Genomic DNA, 23,763 nt, shown 5'->3' with positions numbered 1-23,763 from the left:
CTAAATCAGTACTTTGCCCTTGTACAGGAGAAATTAGTCTGTTTAAATTATGTCCAAAGACCAAACTACAACAGCCGTATTTGTATCATGATTTCATTCATCATTATGCTGCGTCAGTCAGTTATCGTACATGCCTCTGCTGTGCACATGAGGTCAGAGTGGTAAGTGAGTGCAGGTGAGGTGACCTGCTGCTGGAAGACCTTGAGATAATGGAAATGTTCCTGTTAGAGCCACAGGGGAAGTACAGGTTACAGCCACAACTGCTGACTGCACCGAACAATGCAGCATCCAGGTGCATGCTGGGAGGCTGCACGAGCAGACTCTGCTGCAGCTTCCCTCTAGAGGAAGAGAAGCCCTTGCTTTAAGAGAAGGACTGGGACAGATTTAGAAATGTAACTCTCCAGAGAAGCCGACGTGATGTTCTGCTGACTTTGTTTGATGATGGTGACGATGAAGAAGAGGAGAAAATGTGATCTAGAGGAGATATGGTTAAAGGACTTTGCAGATATTCCAGTGAAGGATTTCTCTCTTACACTCTTATAAAATTATTTCATGTTTCATAAGTATATGTACTCAGAGCAGCAGTGCGTGTGCAGCTGAAGGGAAAGCAATTCCCTCTGCATCGTCTTCTTAGTGAGCATGTCGAGGCCTGTAAGAGTCAAAAACTTGATGTCGTGTTGGGAGTAGATGCTAAGCATACAGAACAGAAAGCTGGAGGAACACAAAGTCACCTTCTACCAACCCTCACAAGTTCACTCTCTTCTTATCTACTTTAGCTGAGTTCTTTGATTTTAACTTTTTTATTAAATTATGTTTAGATTGAGGTCACAACTGATGCATTTTTGCTGCTTTCTCATGCTCAGTTTTATTTTTTATGATTTTGTTATTACTTATATATTTTTAATACTCTAAGGAATTTTAAAGAATCATTTGAACTAATTTTGATTAATTGTTTTAACATATTTAAGACAAGGTATTGTTAAGTTGCTATGTGGGACGCCCCTGCAGGTTTCTGGAAGTCTGAGCCAGCCTGTGAGCTGTGACTTGACACAGAAAGTGAAAACTGTGAGTCTGAATCCTCAGGAATATGGTCTAGGGTCCATTAATGTACAGAAATCAAGTCAAATGGGCATGAATCTGTGTGTGATGGGACAGTAAATGACAGTTTTCACAGGGTCAGTGTTTGCCTGTACTGCTTTCTTGCCCACTGGGTCTGGTTTCTGAAGTCAAGCACAGCTAAGCTCAGAGCAGCTGGTTTACAAGATCACAAGCCCACACAGATATAATGTAAACAACATAAATCCAGTATGTCTCTTTGCTTGTTCAAAGTTTATTGGCTCTTGCTGTTTTGACCTAATATTGATAAAATGATGGGTTTAACTTTAGTAAGCTGGTACCTGGTTCAAATCCCAGTCAGGGCCTTTCTGTGTGGAGTTTGCATGTTCTCCCCATGCATGCATGGAATGTCTGTGGTTAATCCCGCTTCCTCCCTCCACCAAAGACATGCTCGTTAGTTTAACTGGGGACTCTAAATTGGCTGTAGGTGTGAGTGCTGTTGGCTTCTACATGTCAGCCCTGCGATTGACTGGCGGCCAGTCCAGAGTAACTACCTTTCCCCCAGTGACAGCTGGGATAAGCTCCAGCCCCCCACAACCCCAAATGGGATAAACAGTGTTGAAAATGGATGGAGGAATTAGTCAAAGTAAGATAGCTGCTCAGACATTCTCAAAATAAGCATCCAAGAAAGTTAGGACGGATCCCTAATCTAACCTCACACGCCACATAGACTGTTACACATATCCATGGCATGGGACATATTTCACTTTGTTTGAGAGGGGCAGAACCTTTACCAAAACTCTTGTAGGGTGATTGGATGATCACATTCATTACGAGACAATCAGAGCAGCAAAACATGTAACATAATATGCATGTGCCGCCTCTTGCTGTAAACCAGGGGTTCGATAAACAGCTTTTATCCATGTTCCGTATCAGTGGAGCCTGTTGGTTACTTTAACTCTTGCTTAACTTAGTTGGGAGAAGAGAAAAAACATATTAATCACCCTTAAAAGCTTCAGTATGGTTCTTTGCTCTTCTTTTAATAAAGAAATGTGGTCCAGTTCTGATAAAAATTGCTGCTTTAGCTAGATCCGAGTGTATTGCTTCACTGGTTTGCAGTAAAACCAAACCATGCCTGTAGCTCTTCCTTCATCCGCTTCAAGTGATGCTGATTGGTCCGTTAGTTCTCAGACTGGGCCCAAAAGTTTCAGGTTGCAAGAAAAATCCGCTTGATGGCAGACATCCAACCTGACCAATTCATTGGCTTTGCAAGCTTACCACCCATCTCAATCTAATCTGGAATAGTTACAATCTTAAAATGTCATTTAGCAGACACTTTTATCCAAAGCGAGGAGCATTCGAGAGCAAGAACAACACAAGCCAAGATCTAGACAAGAAGAAACAACATCATTAAGTGCCACAAAGTGCTTAAAGTCCAACTGGTGCTGCCATACAGTGTTAAAGGCAAAGCACATAAGGTATGAATTCCTTCTTATTTTATTACAGCGCAATGCAAGTTATTTCTAAAATGAGCAAGTGAAATCATATGGTTTGTGTGTTTGTTGCATATACTTAATATCCAGTGCTGGTGCTAAACATCCAATTTTGAAGCCTTTTTGGGTTAATCTGGACCCTGCTAGATCCTCTTTAAGACTAATTTTGTATCTAATAATCCAGTCCAGTGTGCCATTGTTTTCAAGCTTTATTGTAATTTGAACAACATGGACATCTTTGTTTTCTCACTCCTGCATGTCTTCTGTGTTTCCACATAGCCCTGCAGTCTCACTTCCTTATATGGGCATAAAAGGGGTGTTTCCATATGCTAACTTGGAAAAACCTGTGCAAGCTTCCAGCTTACTGGCACAAGGCATTTATCAAGAACATAAAAAAGAACAATTCAGCAGTTAAAGAACATGTCATGAATTCAGATGAAAGTTTCTTTTAAAGACATTTTTAGGAAATAAATGTAAGAAATATCCTAGTGGATGAGGCCCAATGAAGATTAGCCATTTATGATCTCTCCATCCCTTTCTCCTCAAAAAACAATAATAATCTATCCAGATTACCTAAAAAAGATAGAATCAAAATTATTGCTTTGAAAATTGATGTATTGGTCTTAACCCTTGGTTGTCAACTGCTGGGTTAGGACCTGAAAGTGGGTCACAATGCCATTTTAAGTGAGTCTGGGAAAAATATGTGTTAAAAAGTCTTTAATGTACTTTTATTTTGATGGATGTGCCCTCATATCTTTGTCCCTTACACCTTAAGCCCAAACTGCCTCATTTTTCAATAAAAACATTTGATCATGATTAAAAACAGTCAAAGAAATTTGTCATTGAGGTTGTGGGTCCGGACCCTAGACCAGTTGAGAACCACTGGTCTTAACCATCCATAGCAAACTCTTTTTGCACCATAAAAGCAGCACTCTTTACTTATGTGTTGGTTAAAAAAAATGAAAGTTGTTCCATGAATTCAAGCTGTCTCAGCTGTCTATTTCAGCAAAATAAATAGAGCCAAATGAATATGGGGAAAGAAAAAGAAACGTTTTATTTACTTCTTTAGGTAAAAGGTAAAAGTAATTTCCAGGCACTGCATCAGATACAAACCATAAAGGGAAGACATCAGACATCAGACACAGAGGATATGGACAAGTGAGGAGGGAAGTGGCATTTCACAGGAAAGCAAAGCAAGAAAAAGAAGCTCATTACCTGTCAAAATAAAATGGATAACTGCATACAGTATATAAAGAATCAAGCATTCGGTGCCTGCCTATAAGGCTCCTGTTCTCTTTCTTTTTTGTTTTGTAATTTGTGTTTTACAGGTATTTATGTGGGAAAACCTATTGGTTTGAGCTCTGGGATGTCCTGCATGGACCATCCCATGAAGCAGGTGCTGTGTCACCTTTAAAAGCAGAGTAAGTCTCAGACCCAGGTGAACGGCTGCTGCTGGGAGGAAGAGAAGCGTTTTCCCGCCTTGTGTGAGCTGTCATGAGAACCAGTCCTTCCCTGCCAGCCTTTCTTTTAACTCAGACTTAAGTTTAGGACTAGTAGATTGGGTCTTTGGTTATGAGCCTAGGCTTAACACATAGAAACACTTTTAAAAAAACAGACAGAAAACCATCAGCTGGCCTGATTTGAGCTCCACAGCTTGGTTCAGCAGCTAAAACTGCCCCAAACTGATGAAAGTTCTTACTTTTACTTGAAGTCCTTATCTGTGTTTTCTTATTTTTGAAAATATCTCATTTTAAATGTATTTTCGCTGTCTGTATTGCTCTGGTTGTAACTCTCTAAAACCCTTTGACTTTCTCGATGTATGAATAGCCCTCTATAAATTCACTTGTCTTGCCTTGCCTTAAGTTATCTGCAGCCTTGATGGAAATAAAGTGTGTCATTATTGCAGGGACAAGTCAAGCTGAGATGAAACAGTCATATTAGCTCTGACAGACAAGGTTAATTTATTCCTACATGCAGACAAAATAGGAGTGCTGGTGCCTTGGTCATTTCTCTTTCTGCTCTGAACATTTGAAGCACACTGGAGGTTTCATTAAGGCAGCATTGAAGGGTTGAACAGTGCAGAGCCAGTGGCACATGGCCCTGGAACAGAGTGTACAACCCCACGCAAGTCAATTGGAAATGATTCAGGCTGTCTTGTTAAATAAGAGTGAGTAATTAATTAAATCTCTATATTGATGATGTCTAAAAGGTTCTTGTTGCTGTGGAGGTGTTGGGCTAATCTATGGCTTAATCTTCTAATCTAATCAGAGAATGATGCTCATTTATTTCTCTGGTGGGTGAAATATTGAGTCAGAGGCTGCAGGGATTGCAGGGTGAGCTGCTCTAATTTGAGGCTCTTGTCTGCTCTTATTTTGTCAATCAGGTCTCACTGCGAGATTCGGGGCAACAGGAGACAGTTTATTGGATGCAGCTTGTGATGAGCCTCTTTCAGGGATTTCAGATGAGGCTCACAGGATAGATGAAAAAAGTTTGGGTGATGGCATTGGACTGACATTGTAGTAAGTAGTTCTTCCAGACTTTATAAAACATGGCTGTGGCAGAAATATCACCCATCATTTTCAGGAGCTGTCTCTGAAGCTCAGCGATGATTGCTATCCTGTTGAAAATGTTGCCTCAAACTGACTTTCACTTAATACAGTGGCGCCACTATAGCCTCCTGGAAAAGCCACAGCCATGCCCCTGATAATGCAAATTTATGAACAACTCTTAGCCTTAAATAATCAATCAGATCAGTCCTATATCAAAACAACACCTTAAATAGAGTTTATTCCTAACATTTTATTGCAAATACAATTTTACTTGGCAGAGAAGGCTCAAGGTCAAAAGATGCCCCCTGGTTCAGTCAAGCAGCATGCTTAGACTTTCCAGGTAAAGCATGGCTAGAAACCCCCATATGGATGGATGCATTAATGACAATGTGTACTGAATACAATAAAATTAGTTCAGAAGCAATTAATCCATAGTAGCATGAATTTTGATATGAGGGTGCAACAAACTTTATGCTATAAAGGAGGAGGCTGGGGTGGAGGAGGTTAAACTCTGCCAGCAGCAGCAGTGTGGTGCATCAGCATTGATGCAAGCAGGGATTAGTGAGAAGTTTGTCATATTTAAATACACCTCTGTGTTGAGAGAAAGAGCTGTGATTGGCTGTGGGAGCTGGGAGGCCATCAGCTGATCACGACTGGATGTATGACTACCGTATCCTGCATGAACTAACGCTGAGCTTCTTAAATTCAACATTCATAGCTATGGTTGCGGCACCTACATTCTTCTATTTGCTGATCTGGAGGCAGATGCCACATGTGGCACCAGCTTTCACCTGTCAGAGATGTCACTGTGACATTCTGGAATTGTGAGAAGTGGATATCTTTCCCAGTGACTTCTAGTAAAGCATTTTTTTCATAATATGATTCCAAATTATTTGGACTGTGGGCCAATTTCTGATAAAGGATCCCAAATGAAGGGCCAGAGAGATATGGCATGTCATACACGGAAAAATTCGATCAAATAATCAAACTGTTTTGGAATCTCTCTTCATCAGGTTACACAAGCACACTGTCACTCTCTCTGCATCTGTGAATGGCTTTTTGTTTCCATGCTAATAATGCTGATTAAGCTTTTTCTTGTTCTGTACAAAACTGGTGCAACATCTTTGCTTGTAACATAAGGTTGTCTCAAAAATCTTCTTGCAGCAACATTGAAGTTAAGTGAAAAAAAGCAACATTATTAGACAATTCTCCACACATTCACTGTTAAACTGTCTGTTCTCTGCATCATGCTTTTTTAAGTAGCATGAAACATTTTCTCTGCTTTACTGGCTTGAGCCAAGTATACACTATGCAATTCCAAGCCACCTCTGGCACATTTGTGGTGGAATGTCAGCTCACACTGCGACTGAATTGTTCATGACAACCATTGGTTGTGATTTATGTGCTCACACTGTATGAGTAAATCTCATGCTTCCTTTACCCTCACTTGCTAACAAGACCCCAAGATACTTAAAATCCTTCACGTGAGGCAGAGACTCACTCCCCACCTGGAGAGAGCAATCCATGGTTTTTCAGCAGAGAACCATGACCTCCGACTGGGAGAGGGTGACCCTCATTCCAACTTCTTTGCACTCAACTGCAAACTGCCCAGCACATGCTGGAGCTCACCAGCTATGAAAGCCAAGAGTACCACATCCTCTGCAAAGAGGAGAGATGGGATACTGAGGTCCTTAAACCAGAGCCCTCCTCCCCTAGCTGTGCATCCAGATCCTGTCTATGCATCAGCAGTGCTGCAGGTGTTGTGCTGGTTCGTTATGGTAAAGAGGTAGAGCCTCTGCTCCTGGAACCAGTTAAGGTGGTTTAAACATCTGATCAGGATGCCTCCTGGGTGCCTTCCTTTGGAGGTCTTCAGAACAAGATGGTTGGATAGACGGTACAAGAGATGTGAGGACGGACTGTCACAAATGTCAATTTTCTTTTAAACATCTCACACACAGAGGTTGAGGTCAGATTGATAGTCTCATTTTTAGAAATAGCTACAGACAGCAACAAATTCACGTTTTCCATCTCTTGTATATAAATAGCATCACAGCCAACACAACTAACAGCTAAATATAAAAAATATTTTATGTAAGCTGGATGTCTCCAGCTAGGTCTATTTGTGCTTGTATATTTCCACTGTTTTAGCCAGAAAGGTACATCTAAAAACCATTGCTGCTCTTCAGGGGGATTTTAGCTGCTGTCCAAAGTTTGCAAAGGAAAAAAAATGCCCAAAGTTGGGGATTCTGCTTTCAGTTCTGCTTCACTGTGGCAGAGAGTGCAGGCATACAACCAAAATACAAAATAAGCCAGACATCCATCTGACAAGTCAGGGGCAGCTGGTCAGGCCGTGGTCAGCTGCACAGCACCACATACGACGCACGATCAGGATGAAAGTCAGCCCTCTTCACATGATCAAAATTCATGGCTAAATCCTCAGGAAATAACATAGTGTAAATTGATTTAGTTATACAAGTGTCAGCCCTCTTATTATTATGAAATCAAATATGTTTTCAGATCTAAAGCTTTGCAAACTTTTTCTACTCTGGCTTATTAAGCAGCTATAGTTATAGACAATAAAATTTTCGTCCACTGTTCACTCCCTTGCCACAGTTCAGCAGCAGTTTTTACCTCGCAGCTGTCAATAAACTTTACCAAAGCTGTCCATCCCTCTCACTGATATTGATTCTGCTGCCAAGCCATGCTGCTTCCTGGGTATGCAGAAACATGCTGTACTAAAGATGTAGCAGCTGTTTGGCCAGAGACCGGCTGCAAACTTTACTTTGATAGTTCCAAGGTCGATGAAAAGGGAACTAGTTCAGAGTGCAGACTTTCTTGAGTTCACAGACTGTGATAGAGAGGCTGAATTTAGAAGCTGGTGGCTGCAGAGGAGACAGTAAAGCTGATGTGATCCTGTGGGAGATGTGGGCTGTTTAAGAAACTGAATCAGTAGTTTTCTGCACTACTCTTACTACATTATGTAAGGGTATAGAAATGATTAACAATATTTCTCTGTGCTTTCTAACTCTGAGTGGGGCATCTAAGCAGCTCATTGGTGGGATTGCAGGAGGAACAAAATAATTTGAATGAAGTCGAAGCAAATTTAAGGATTTGTTGTCCCTTGACAGACACAGCTATAAATTATATATGTACAATCAGAGTAAGGCACAGTGCCCCATTTGGATGCTCCCTCTCGTCGTATATGAGCCTGTTCTCCTCTCATTGGCTCCCATTATCATCTACTGTGCTGAGTGGATGTTGTGCCTATCGTGTTGTTGTCATGCAGCTCTGAATGAGCTCTCGTGTCATTAATCTTCTTCATGTGTGAAGCTTTTCTCTGCACGATTCATCCATTACACCAGAAAACCAGACTCCTACCATGGCAGTAATGTTGCAGCCCCCCTGGGGATCCCAGAAGCAATCATGTAGGATAAAAACAGTCAGAGAGAAGAGGCTCCAGATTGGTTTCTGCATAGACTGTACTTAAGATATGGATGTTGATAGCATGACTACATCTGTTGGTTTAAGCAGAGCAATGCTCGCCTTAATATGAGTGGTATTTCTAGACAGAGGGAACACTATCTGGATGAAAAGGTGATTACATTCTGCTGTTCTCTACTTGGACCTTTGTGACAGGTCGCTGTGGTGCTGTTGTGTCTTTTATTTGTTGCATCCTGTGAAAATTCTGTAAACTTAGAAAGTGTTGCTTAATGTATTAATTCAAGAGAGAAGAAAGGTCATCACATGGTAGACTTTAATGCAGTCAGACTGCTTTATCTTCGGTAGTGTGGATGTGCAGGAGTGGAGGCAAGCTGGGGGAGAGCTTTCTGGGGCTCTGCAAAATGGGGGGGATGGATGTCAGCAAAATCATAGTACTTTGAAATGTTCAGTTGTGACAATCATATTTTATTTTTAACCCAAATAATCACTCTTATCAAAGCAACAACAACAACAAAAAATAATTATTCATTTATGCTTTGGTACATTATTGCCTTCCTCATAATGTTAGCCTCTTTTCTTCAAACAGAATGGCCTTTTTATTGGCCATATTAACAGTGTGGACACATAGGCAAAGCTTGGATTGCAATATTACCAAAAACAGAGGCATGGGTGAAAAATTTAATACTTTTTAAAAACTAATATATACAATTAAGCCAACTTTGTTTTTGGACCATTTTTACCTAAAACTCACGAAATTACATGGAGAAACCATACCCCCTGTTACACTGTATAGCAGGAGTGTTCAAAGTTTTTCCACTGAGGGCCACACACAAAATTCTAACTTTATGATACTGAAGTTGGAAAATCCAGTCTAATTTGGGTGAAGATATTCTTAGTGATTGGATATGTCTAAATGCCTAATCAATGGCTGACAGCACAAATAGCCACTCATCTCAAAGAGTTTAACAATGCCTATCAGATTTCAGGGTAGCCCTGGTTGGCCCTAGGTCAGAAGATAGAGTGACGTTCTATGAATCAGAGAATTTACAGTGTTGTTTCTATTTCAGTCCCCCCCATTAAAGCACATCATTAAATTGTCCTGTCAAAATGTTTGTTTTCTTTTAGCACAGTAGCACAGTAGCTTCCCGGGTGAGCCCCCAAGGTAAAGCAAAAATCTACTCCTCTGTCAATAAAAACAGATAAAATACACAGTCAAGCACAAGCTTCATGTTCAAATGTGTGCGATTTTTCACTTATGTTTCAAATTTGCTCCGGGCCAATTAAAAATAGGCCAAGGGCCACATTTGGTCCCAGGGCCATAGTTTGGACATCCCTGCTGTTTAGTCTAGCTTTTTCAAGCCAATATGTTTGAGGAGGGATAATGCTATCACTATGGCCAAATACCTCAAACAACCCAATAACAAAAATACAGGAGCATTCCTTTAATTAGCGAGTATATCTCCAGCCTTCTTCCTGTCTCTCTTCAGTCCAAAGACATTACAAAAATACATACTGGGGTCTTGTGTGGATTCCTTTATCAAATCATATAGGCTACATTCACACTGCAGTTAAAAGTGACCTGCATCAGATTTTTTTTGCTCACATGTGACTGCTATGTGATTTTTTTTAGACAGTGTGAACAGCGCAAGTCACATTGAATCTGATCATTTCGAATCAGATTCAGGCCACTTTCGTATGTGGGTCTAAATCAGATACGTATCTGACCTTTTGAAGTTGACTGCAATGTGAACAGGCAAACAAAAAAATCAGATCCGAGAAAAGATCAGAATTGAGCATTACGGCCTGCAGTGTGAACGTAGCCATAGGCACACGTTTCTGGCTTTGCTTCATACCTTTTTTGAGAAAAAAAATCAGTTTTTATTCCAATGTCTAACTGTTCTGATGGTTCAACAGCGAGTCAAACCAAAGTACATCTAGTTCTGAATCATGCATGTTTATATTATGAAGTCTGTATGTGCTGCAGGTTCTGATGAATCTTTTTCTGTTCATCAAGAAGAAAACTAAAGTGCAGATGCCGCGTATGACAGATGCCATTCTTAATTAAACATCAGCACAAGTAAAACCTGGCATCGGACCGGTCCCCTCCACCACATGCTGACATATTAACTGTCAGCATCTGCAGAACCCAGCGCCACTGTTCTATCTTTAACAAGTTGGCTTTGAGCTTGACCATCTGTGACATTTAGTGGAACCTTAGGGACTGCAGACACAGCATTCAAGCATTACGCAACCATTTTTGAATAATGGAGGATGTGCTATGCATATTACATTGTGCCCAGAGTTCCCACTTGGCCCCCAGACTCTGTACTCCTTAGCTGTTCAACATCTGCCACTGTAAGGCTTTTAGCTAGGCAGAAATCTACTTCTACCTCTGTGAACCCTCAGTCAGGCTGCAGCCAGAGTCACTGTGACTGTGGTAATTTATCACCACCTTTGTCTTAAGTTTCATTGTTGTCTCCATTTCCCAAGATTTAACCTCATCATGTTTTACGAGCACCAAAATGTTAATGACTTCTAGGGATGTCCTGATCATATTTTGGCTGCTAATCCTGATACCAATCAACTGTGAGAAAAATCAGCCAATACTGATCATGGTTTATGTTTTGTTAGTAGCTGGTTTAACATTAGATCAATCTACTTAGCTTTGTAGTGTACCGGAAGCTCCTGCAGGTGGCAGTGTAATCTGATGAAGGGAGCACAAAGGTAATCCTTATTCAGTCAACAACATGCTTTTACTTCCTTTGTTTAAATCTCCCAAGGAGTATTGTGACATGTATCTTACAGTAAACTGAATTACTGATAATTAATTCATTAAAAACACATTCAAAGGCTAAACAGTGCAAATAATGAAATAAATAAAATGCAGTGAGTTACACTTTAATAAATTAGTTGAATCATGAAACTGTTGCAATTATAATAAGAAATCAAATTTCACTTCCAAACAACTATATTTATTCAAGTTTTCACCAAAGCCCAAATTTATAGTTCTTGCACTTGCACTGAGCATATCATGATGATGTTTGAACACCTTTGTCTAATTGTTATTTTACTGACCACCCCTTAAATACATAATTATGAAATGTTCTGTGTCAATTAGTGGACTAGCTTTTATCCTGCTGATTTCAATGTGGAATTCCAAGATTAATATTACTATTTTAGGTAAGGGTGGAGAGTAATATATCCATTGCATGGATATATTTCTGATTCACTTGGGAAATCTCTAATATAAAGCTGCAGGACTTCCCAAAAGGTGATTGGACAAACGTTCTGTCACATTCATGATGGGTCAATCAGAGTGTCAGGACAAAATGAGGCATTAGGCATGAGCAGCTCTGGTAGTAACCTGAGCTCAACAGGCTGACACTCCTGTAGTTTATGGTGGATAAAACTCATCCCCAGGCTGATGTGCATTGCTCTTGTTCTAATAAAGAAATGTGGTCAAGTTCTGATAAAACTGTGAACAGTGAGGCCAAATCTTTTATTTTTGCTGCAGACTGAAAACATTTGGGTTGCTGTTGCTTTGTGTCTGTGAGCCTTTACTGCTAGACTTTGTCCGAACATTGAGATCCTTCTCTTTCTAACAGGGCATCTCTGGTGATTTTACTGCAAAGTTTGTGTAACATTTTTAAGTTCATCACAAAGGCCTCTGTCCCTATATCCCTCATTAAGACAAAAAATCTGAAGCTGAATTTGCTTTTTAGAGAACAAGAAAGAGCAAAGAATGGGAAGCACATGTACATGGGTAAAGAGAAACAGGCCAAAACATGACAAAAGTAAACTAAGGCACAGATTTAGATTTGATACTGATAAAAATGAGCTAAGCCGATTTACAAACTGTACAAAAGACTCCTACATTCAGCTCAAAGCTTAGTATAATAGCTCCACCTACATTTTATACCTACCGTGTCATTACCACTTCCTCAAGAGCTCAAAAATAGGCCCACCATTAAGAAGTGTGAGAGATAATTACCGGCCGCTATAGTTAGGACTGAATGCCTTTTTTTATTTCTTTATTGCAGCCCGCAGTCAGTGGGCAGAATAATCTTTTATTCCCTGACAGTTATGTGGGCAGCAGACTCTGGAGCTGGACAGTTAAAACCTTAATAAATCCGACATTTTCAAAGGAGAATTACGCAGCGTCTCGTGGCTCACTGAATACAAACACAGGGGGAGAAATATCATTACACAGGCCTCATTTATTTCTACAGGCAGGCAAGAGAGGAACTGTTTACCCTTTTAATCAAGAGAGAGATTCACCTGACGGACAATTTTAAGCTCTTTAAGAATTATTAACTCCGGAAGAATAATTATTCTAATCTGAGACAATTACTCATTCCTTCACAATAAAAGCATTTATAAAGTTTATATATGTGCTTAAAAATATTCACTTTTTCATTGTGGGATGTGGCAGAAATCTCTGTAATTGAGTGGTGTTTTTGGGTACTTACTTTTTTTAGTTCATTTAAAAATCAATTCTTCTACTTAAGTTCAAGCAGAGTAAATGTACCTTTACTGGACTACAATACTTTTGTTTTTTCCACCGCTGTTGACCACACAATAGCACATAATGAGAGATTGATTCCACAGTACATCCCACAACAGCTGCTGTACACAGCAAAACCTAGAGTATATTATATCTTAGGGTTAAAAGTTGATTTTAACTCCATAAGTGTAATTTTGACTTCATTCTGCATTAAATAGTATTCAGCGTTGGAGTTATTTGTCAGAGTTGATCCACCAGTGTTTGTTCAGCTCTGTAAAATGTCAATTTATCTAAGCTCCACCCACTGCAATCTCAAATAGGGGGGATGTGTGTGCAGTTTTCCATCATGCCCTTGGGCAGAGTGTTTCATGTGTATTATATATATTTTTAGTTGTGTTGGATATTGCCTGATGTGTAGTGATTCCTGCTGGGATTCTTTTGCTCATGTTTCTGATTGTTGTTGTTTTTATTAAGAGGCACATTTGCACCATGAGTAAAGTTTTCCGCTGAGTTAGAGTTTGGATGTGGGACTTTAGGTGTTCCTAAAGGTTGCATAGTCCATATTCTTCATCCGTGTGCATTGCCTTGCAATGAGGTTGACTTTGTGTGTTGTTCTTTCAAAAGTGTAGTTTATATGTGGACCAATAGAAACACTTTTAAAGTGTTAAATTTAACTCTGTGAGCTTGATTTACACTTTCAATGTTGCTGTGCTTTTTACTTTATCATAGAGGTGTGACTACCTGAAAAACTTGGTACGAGATCTATTCTCTTGCTGTCATTGTCAATAAGGTGATATATTTTACTGTAAAATTTTAAGTAAACTTTGAATCAAATACTTTCTCCTTTTACTGCTTTTTATTTTAACCTGAGTAACTGTATTTTTTCTTGAGTACAATAGTTATGTACCTTTTCCACCTCTGGATGGGCGTTGAAATCCTTTTTTGTTAGGGAGGCTAACATTCATACTAATGCTCCTACTCAGGCTAAATGGGAAAAATTTCATTTTATCATAATTTTTTTAAAGAGATTTTTTGTCAAGCTTGTTCGTAGCCTCCATGACACTGTAGAATTTGTTTTAATTCAGCCTCATTGGAGGATTGTCCAGCATAAACAGCCTGTTTGAGGACATGTCACACATTTCAATCAGACTTTGACAAGGCCACTCCAAAAACCTTCTCTTTGTTTTTTTTTAAGCCATTCAGAGCTGGAGTTGCTCGTGTGTTTTAGATCATCGTCCTGCTGAATAACCCAAGTGCACTTTAGCTTGAGGTCACAAACTGATGGCCGGACATTCTCCTTCAGAATACGTGGTTCCATCAATTGCAAGTGGTCCAGATCCTGACCGGGACGCTTCAGACCAACACACATTAATGCCACATGTTGTGTTAGTTTTACACCAGATGTAACGGGATGAACGCCTTACGAAAAGCTCAACTATTGTTCTGTCAGTCCACAGAATATTTTACCAAAAGTCTTGGGGATCATCAGGGTGTGTTTAGGTTTTAGACAAGCCTTTGTGTTCTTTTTGGTCAGCAGTGGTTTTGGCCTGGGAATTCTTCCGTGATGCAATTTTTGCCCAGTCTCTTTCTTACGCTTATTGCTGAATCATGAACACTGACATCAACTGAGTCAAATGAGGCCTGCAGGTCTTCAGATGTTATGGGTTCTTTTGTGACCTCATGGATGAGTCATCAATGTGCTCTTTAAGTCATTTTGTTGGCTGGCAGGAAGGTTCAAGTTTTCCCCATTTGTGGATAACAGCTCTCACCATGGTTCGCTTGAGTCCCAAAGCCATATAAATGGCTTTTAGCACTTTCCAGAATGATAGATGGCAATGACTTTGTTTCTCACCTGTTCTTGCTTCAGACTACAGACATAATTTAAGTGGAAACCAGAGCACTTCTCATGTTTATACCTCAGAAATATGTGAGCAATGTTTTAAAGTTGAATATGAAACTAGAGATTAGCATACCTAGTCTCTGCCTCACTAATGAAGAACATTTGTCTTTGAAAATAGACATATAAAGTTGTTTATGTTCAGCTCAGCCTCTGATAGAAACTTTGTAAACTTTTAGCATCATTGAAAATCACATCTCTCTCTTGTCTTGCATTCAAACATTGTGCCTCTGAAATATGCTGGCTGTACAATAGGCCTCCCTTATGTAAGGATTGTATTGTTATGAGCTTCAAATCATATTTGGCATGCTCTTTGTTTGGCACAAACTTCTTGATTCAGTGTGAAAAATGTTGTTTGTAATCTCTATGAATTCAGCAGACAAAGAAATGAGTTTCAGCAGAGCCAGTATTACTGTATGAGGACCTGACACAATGATGAAGCAATTCTAGCTGCTGCTGATGAACAGAAATGATATGTGCCAGTCAAAAACACAAGGAGAGAACAGCCTGTCTTTGTGAAATGCATAAAAATGGCATGTTCTGGCTACATAATCCACTGTGAGCAGAGGTCAAGATGGATTAACGGTTACAGGGATATTGCGCAACATCACACCTCTCAAAAGGTGGTGGTACATCAGCTGGAACACAAGAGGAAGAGGAGGCAGAGACAGTCTGAGGATGTAAGGATGATTTTGAACAATCACTAAATAATGTGTGGTACGCCAGTGAACATGAGGAAAAAAAGCCAGTGACATAACCACTTGTCTATTAGAGCAGTGGTTCCCAACCTTTTTCCAACCTCTCATAATATAGTGCAAGGAAGATCCAAGTTTCTCTTGTTGGATATTGACCTTGGTTCATATCTGAATATTTGCGACCTTCAGCCCCAAATCCAAAAAGGTTAGGGCGCTGTGTAAATTGCAAAAACCAGAATGCATTTTTTGCAAATCTCACAAACCACAATAGAACAAAAACAACAACATAAAAACAACAACAACATACCAGATGTTGAAACTGAGATATTTTACCATCCATCCATCCATCCATCCATCCATCCATCCATTTTCTATACAGCTTATCTCGTTGGAGGTCGCAGGGGGGCTGGAGCCTATCCTAGCTATATTATACCATTTCATGAAAATATTAAGTCTTTTTGAATTTGATGGCAGCAACACTTCTCAAAAAAGTCAGGACAGAGCAAAGTTTACCATTGAGTAGCATCCCATCTTTTTTTTAACAACAGTCTGTTAACATGCAGAGACCAGTAGCTGAAGTTTTGGGAAAGAAACACTGTCCCATTCTTGTCTGATGTAAGATTCTAGCTGCTCAACAGATGCATCTCAACAGATTTTTACTTTTTGATGATGCTCCAAATGTTTTCTATTGGTGAAAGGTCTGGACTGCAGGCAGGCCAGTTTCAGCACCCAGACTCGTCTACCGTGAAGCCATGCTGTTGTGAGGGCTGCGGTATGTGGTTAACCGTTGTCGTGCTGAAATAGTCAAGGTCTTCCCTGAAAGAGACGTCGTCTGGATGGGAGCATATGTTGCTCTAAAACCTCTATCTAATGTTTAGTACTGATGCTGCCCACGCTATAGGCACTAATGCAACCCCAAACCATCAGGAATGCCAGTTTTTGAACTGTGCACTAATAAGCTGGATAATCACTCTCCTCTTCAGTCCATAGCACACGGTGTCCAAAAAGAATTTACACACATATGACTTCTTCACTTCATGATATAGCTTAAACTTGCATTTATGGATGACAGACAGTGATTTCTGGAAGTCTTCCTGAGCCCATGCAGTGATTTTCAGTCCAGAATGATGCCTGTTTTAATGCAGTGCTGCCTAAAAGCCCAAAGTTCATGAGAATCCAATATTGACCTCCAGCCTTGTCCCTTGTGCAAAGAGATTTCCCCAGATTATCTGAATCTTTTGATGGTCTCATGTACTGCAGATGGTGGGATATTCAAAGTCTTTTCAATTTTACATTGTGGAACATTTTTTCTGAAATCGTTCCAAAATGTGTAGACACAAACTCTGCCAATTATTTAGAGACTCTGCCTATCTAAAATGCTCCTTTCACACCCATTAATGTTACTTGCCTGTTGCCAATTACCTGAATTAGTTGCAAAATGCTCCACTAGCTGTTTTTCACGATTACTTTCCAGCCTTTTGTTGCCCTGTCCCTACTTTTATGCTGCTATCAAATTTAAAATGAGCATATTTTTCATGAAAATGGTAAAATGTCTCATTTTCAACATCTGATATGTCATTAATATTATATTGTGAATAAAAGCTGGGTTTATGAAATTCCCAGTCATTACATTCTGTTTTCACCCACATTTTACACTGTGCCCCAACTTTTTTGGAATTCGGGTTGGAACACTGAGAAATGAACAAGAAAATTAATTCAAATGACTGATTTTTCCATGCAGATTGCATGTGGTTTTGAACCAAAGAGAGAAATGGTGAATCACTCCTCTGTGACATTTAAAAACTAATCTGTTGGAGTGTTTCTTGCTTGAGGCCTGAAATTCATCGGTGCTGCATGCACAAGTGTTTGTGCATCTGGCACACAAGGACACTCCTTCATATCCCACAGTTCCTTTCAAAACAAAAGCATCAGAGCCTTTAAAGCACAGGTTTTACAAAAAAGAGGAAGAGCTGTTTTCATGGTGACTCATGTCTGCCTTTACCACACTCAGCTGTCATGAATCAATGTTTGTTAAATCCTGTTTAACTTTGAGCTGAATAATGATGTTTTTATTATTTATCTGGCTGACATCAACAGGAATAAAATATCATGCCTGAAAACAACTAAAAGAAAAGCTGAGTGGGTTGTGTGTGGCGTGTAAGTGACCATTACTCAATCCGCAGGAGCCCACCTGAGCTGCTTAAGCAGTGTAGAAAAAGCCGGTGCATTTCATAATTCATCAGGTTACAGACGTAGGACATTATTTATACATCAGAGTCTGAGCTTGTTCTTTTTTTGTTACGAACATTTCATTATTTAAGGAGACAAGTGCAGAGCAGAGCAGAGACCTATGGTAATGTTTTAAAGATCACAGCAGCGAGCTCCTTTTATCAGCTCTAAATATTAATTTCACTGCAGGCATCACTGATTTGACTTAAGCAGCAGCAGACATCAAATAAAATCATTTTGGTATTTTTGGTAAAAATGGGCTCAGAATATTAAAGGGACTGTGGTTTTTCCAGTGCTTCCTTTATGTTATCCCTGGTTTGTTATGAAACTGAAACAAAGGGAATAAGAAACAATGGATTCCAGGCGTTTAAAACAAACACATTAAGACAACAAGCATGTTGCATGTTGACACATGCACATTCAATGGTGTATCTCAGGAAAGATTCTCTTTAGGATGTCTCATTCAGCCACACAAGCATCTGTTCTTGCAGCCTGCAGGCTCAGATGGTTATTCAAGGGTCCAGAACCATTAAAGAAAGGATTCCTGCAGAGATAGACCTTTTGAAGTGAATAAATTCCTCTTCTCCGAAACTGCACAGCTGTGCTATTGCTCTCTTGAAAGCCACAAGACACTCACTGAGAAGAACTCATGTTATCTTAGCAGGGTGTTGTCTTAAACAATCTATGAGGTTAATTCCTATAGTGTTGTACATGGTTATAGGCAGAGCTGAGTAACTGCAGTGATTGCCTTATGTTCAACTCAGTCTTTTTCAAAGTGTAAGTGACCAAGTGAACTGTCACAGCAGCCAAACCTACAGTTGCCAGGAAGTCTAACATTAACGCATATTGAAAATGCTTTGCATTAACAGAAGGATGGCTGCAGAAAGCTACAACACAAAAAGGCACAGCATTAACCCCTCTAAGCCCGGGGTTGTCCAGACCGTGCCCACCCACAGAGTCAGCCGTGCCCGCCTGGGGACTTGAAGCTGTCCATATTTGGGTTTTGTTTTTGTTGTTGGAGTATCTACCTTCTATTATTCCTATCTCAGTTTGTCTATCCTACATTTCAACCAATCCAACCAACAAACGAAGACAACATGCCAGCCAATTACAAATAGAGGGGGGCGGGTCACTGAGTCATACCGAGTCATACGTTCATGGCATTCACTGTCGCTAGTGCACAGTGAACTGAACATGGATGTCTGGAATTATTTCCAAAAAAGTACAAAAGTACCGAGGACAAGTGACGACGTGGATGGGAGCGAGCGAGCAGGAGGCAGCACCATACAGCTTCACTTCTATGGGAAACATAAGCACCGAAGTCAACAGCAACACTGGAGTAAACATTTATGGTAGGAGGGTTAGCTACGGCACCTAGGGAGCACACGGAACAGCAGCAAGCAGCATAACTCATCCGTATGGTAGAAACGTGAGTGATGACGTTAACAACAACACCACCACCGAGGTTCATGGTAACATTACAGCTGCGAGGAACAGCAACAGGCCATTGCAGCCTAGAGACCTTGGCACAGAAAAAAGCCCCAAAGACCACTCATGCAGAGCTTTCCTCCATGCCTTTTCTCTGGGAAAAATGCCCCTTAACATGAAATTGTGAAGACTTTGGATATCCTACCATCTACAGGTTATATATGATCAAACACTAAGAGAATCAGGAAAATTCTCATCAATATTGGATGCTGGTGATCTTAGGGCACTCTGTGACCACTGCATTAAAACAGCCATGATTCTGTAGTGGAAATCAGTGCATGGGCTCAGGAAGACTTCCAGAAATCAGTCTGTCAACACAGTTGGTTGTGCCATCCAGAAGTTAAAGCTGAATTATGTAAAGAAGTCCTATGTGAACAGGATCCAGAAACGCTGCCTTCTTCTCTGGGCCAAAGCTCATCTAAAATGGACTGAGGCAAAATGGAAAACTGTTCCGTGGTCAGATAAATCATGAAATTCTTGTTGGAGCTGTTATTTATCATGGAATGGAAAAATGTCTCAGTTTTAACATCTGATTTGTTGATTATGTTCTATTGTGAATAAAAGGTGGGTTTATGAGATTTGCAGATCATTGCGTACTGTTTTTATTAACATTTAAGACAGCACCTTTTTTGGAGGGGAATTTGGGTTGCATAAAGGATTATGGGTAATGCAGTTCTTTGTTAAGGTGTTGTGAACATGCCATGTTTTTCTTGAATAAAAGATTGCTTACATATGAACACATGCCTCATATACCTTTGTTTTAGGCATCTCCTGGCAATTTTACCTTTTATGGTTATGAAATTATGGTTTGTCAGATCTGCTGGGTGGAAAATTAATTGATCTTTTCTTCAGAAGCCAGTCTGTTGAGCTCTTTTGTATTGACACAATAGCATTCTCCACTCTGACAATCCCCTCTACTATGACATTTGAAGGTTCTGCATGTTTGCCTTTGACACAGAACAAACAATGTTGTCACATTCAACAATCCAGCTCAGTACAAAAGGTTTCTCCTGCAGGAACACAATGCTCCCCTCTTAATACAGCACATGCTGTGTTACCTAAAAGACCAAAAATGCATGCTTTTTTGTTATTGTCAGGGAGCGAAATCCTCCTTTTCTTTCTACTGGTTCAGAACATTAGAGTCATACAGACTTGAGCCTGTTGATCTGACTGCAGCTTTGTTTGTGCTCTGACTGAACAATGAGCTTTAGTAAGTATTTATTTTTAATGACAGCTTTGCAACTCTGAAATGGGCCTGTTTCTGCATTAAAGTTGTCCCTCTACCAAGTCTCTTTTTAAGGAGATATTTAAATATTCAATTTCAGCTGATATTCTTTCTTCTCTGTTTCAGACTCCGAAGTCATCTACAGAAACACAGACGGACACGTCATCAGGTTCAACATCCTCACCAACGAGACCGACATTGTTCTGACTAACACCACATTTGTAAGTACATCTCATATGAGATGATCAGGAGCACTACATGAATGCCATAATCATGATTGGTCCTACAAACAATATTAAATCATTCTTTTCTGTCTTTCTTTCTGTCCTTCAGGTAAATTTCAACGTGGAAAAATACTCCGTCTCCCCAGATCTGAAATATGTCCTATTTGCTTATGATGTCAAACAGGTGAGTGTCACGAAAACACCACTGACATGAATATCTTTTCTCCTTCTTCATGAAATAAGGGAGTAGAGGGAGGTAGAGCAGCAGCCCGATCCAGCCTGGATGAGTGCTAGCCCTCATGAGGGCACATCACACTGGCTCTGCTCTCTCTTCTGTCTTATTATGTCTCTTGAGTTTTTTTTGCAGCTTTATCTCATGTATAATCTTGGCACGAGGAATAGTTGTGTTGTCTGTTAGGGCAGTAGAGGCCATGGGAAGCAGTGGGTAGTATGCAATGTCACTCCTTGGACTTGGCATGTACAAGGCCTGTTTAAGTTGTGATGACCATGTGGTAGAGTAGGTAAGATTAAGAAGGTCTTCATGTTGGTGTGGTGGGTGGCACATGGAGCCAGTGTGGATGAGGGTGACTCTAGGATGCCATAGCTCACTGTCAGCCCTTCCTAAGGTTTTGCTGGACTTTAGTCACAATTTTGGTTTCCCATGACCATGAATGAAGAGGATCATGATTATAATTACTGTGCCACATGCTGTGTTACTCTTGTTTGGTCCATAGGTTTTGTCATGTGGTAAGTGTTTAAGTAAACAGGTTTTTATGTGGGTGGTTGACAGTTGTGCCATAAATGGATTGTTGTTTCACACACATTTTGTTTAGTTGTTGTTGTAAGGGAACATATCAAGGCATTGTAATGATATTTACATACATGGACAACATTTTTGGCACCCCTCTGTTAAAGAAAGAAAACCCCTGAATGGTCACTGAAAAGTAATAATTAGGGCTGTCAAAATTAATGCGTTAATGTGGATTACTCCATCATCATCATGAATCTGATTAAAAATTTTTAACTCAATTAATCCATCTACAGTGCAGATAGACTCTAAATCCCTGAAATGTCTCTGGCAACTCATTTCAGCTAGTTTGTCCAAGTAGGATTACTGTCAAGCGTGCGCAAATGGGCCGTTGATCCGGTAGTGACCAGCCAACTCAATATGGAAGATGCTGAACAGCACGTTGGCGCTCTCGATGGGAAATTTGAGTACAAAAAAAGACGCAAGACGGAACAGTCGACCGACATAAAGTATTATGCACAATCTGCAGGAAGGAGTTTTCTTTTCACCAAAGCACTTCCAGCTTAAAATACCACATTAACGTGAAGCATACGTTCGTTGGGGATTCTGCTAGCACTTTGGCTAACGCATCGCCAAGCTTGCAAAATGAAATGCGATTAATACAGATAAAAAATGAATAATAATCATGATTAATTGAAATTAATCCACAGCAACCCTGTGATCAATCTGATTACAAATTTTAATCGTTTGACAGCACTAGTAGTAATAAATAAAAATTTGCTGAAAGTTAGCAGATGAAAGTCAGACATTGCTTTTGAATTGTGGTTCAATAAAATAATAGCAAAAAACAATGAAACCTTGACAAAATTGCTGGTACCTGTAGAAAAGATTAAAAATAATTTGACCATAGGGACATGTTAAACTAAGGTGTGTCCTGTTATTGTCATCACAGGTGTCTTCAAACATGTAGTCAGTAAGTCTGCCTATTAAAAGGGTAAAAGAAGTCACTGTGCTGTTTGGTATCATGGTGTGTACCACACTGAACACAGAAAGCTAAGGAGACAGTTGTCCCAGGAAATTAGAAAGAAATTAACAGACAAGCATGTTAAAGGTAAAGGCTATAAGACCATCTCAAATCAGCTTGATGTTCCTGTGACTACAGTTTCAAATGTTTAAAGTCCAGGGGACTGCAGCCAACCTCCCTGGATGTGGCTGCAAGAGGAAAATTGTTTAGTTAAACTGTGTAGTTTATAGAATTTCATCTTTTAAATTCTGAAAGACCCCATCATTACCATTTATCACCATTCATTTTGATGGAATGTTTTCACCAAGAAAGGTTGGTGCGACATCGTTTGGGCAAAGTACAAGACAGGATGTCTCTTAGATGAAATCTCTAAATGCTCCTTGTGTAAAATCTACCATCAAAGGGCTTTCAATCAAAATAACACAAGATGATGAGTAGAGGTGTGCTGCTCAGTCCCACCATCCTCTGCAGCTCACTTATCATTTTAGTATTAGGTATTCACTAATGAGTAAACCGTCATTTGTTTTTAATGTGTGTGTCTAACATAATGAGGGAGAAACGCTGTTAAAAATGGCATTGTGCTGCAAGCAACTCACAAAGCTTTGTGCATAGCTAACCTTGCATAGCAGATGGATGCACCCATTCCCTTGTTTTTCACTGGCAAATCCATCTTGCAAAGCACCCGTCTGAACTGTTTGGGCCAGGTGACAGGACCAATCAGTGACGAGGGGCAGTACTTTCAGGCACGGCAGAGCTTTGATGTAATAAACAAGCAGCAGCAAGAGGGGGAACAATTATGGCAGAGGAGCTTAGCGTGGATGCTGCTAAAGCTTAAGTTTTATCAGAACTTGACAATTCTTCGTTAAAAGAAGAACAAAGAACAGCAGCGAGTTGTTTTCTATCTAAAAATGACAAAAGTTGAGGACACGCAGCAGACACTGCACACACGCAGCTCGATAGCGGCAACGTCACGTGTTTTGTTGCCCTTATTGGCCCAAAGAGATGTGACAGACAGAACGTTCATCCAATCACACCCCAAGTTTTTTTCAAAGCCCCTGCCTTTTCTCAAACATTTCCTGTTGAAGCTTTTACAGAGGGATGTGTGAAACACATCCATCTGGCGTGTCGGGTTAGCGCATAGCTATAACCAGGAAGGCCACTTTTAGCAACTTTTCCCCTATTATGTCAAA

General features: G+C 40.0%; 1 protein-coding gene across 1 annotated transcript in view; it reads left to right on the top strand.

The window, feature by feature from the left end:
- The window catches only part of LOC121523123 (inactive dipeptidyl peptidase 10-like), a 175,310-nt gene that overhangs the window by 82,225 nt on the left and 69,322 nt on the right, over positions 1–23,763 (top strand). The window contains exons 4-5 of the mRNA XM_041807896.1: positions 20,704–20,798; positions 20,911–20,985. Of these exons, the coding sequence (XP_041663830.1) occupies positions 20,704–20,798; positions 20,911–20,985 (170 nt within the window). The remainder of the gene's footprint in view (positions 1–20,703; positions 20,799–20,910; positions 20,986–23,763) is intronic.

Source organism: Cheilinus undulatus, linkage group 15 (assembly GCF_018320785.1).
Source record: "Cheilinus undulatus linkage group 15, ASM1832078v1, whole genome shotgun sequence".
Lineage (NCBI taxonomy): Eukaryota > Metazoa > Chordata > Actinopteri > Labriformes > Labridae > Cheilinus > Cheilinus undulatus.
Note: the sequence above shows the minus strand (reverse complement) of the source record. Positions and strands in the feature narration are given on the sequence as shown.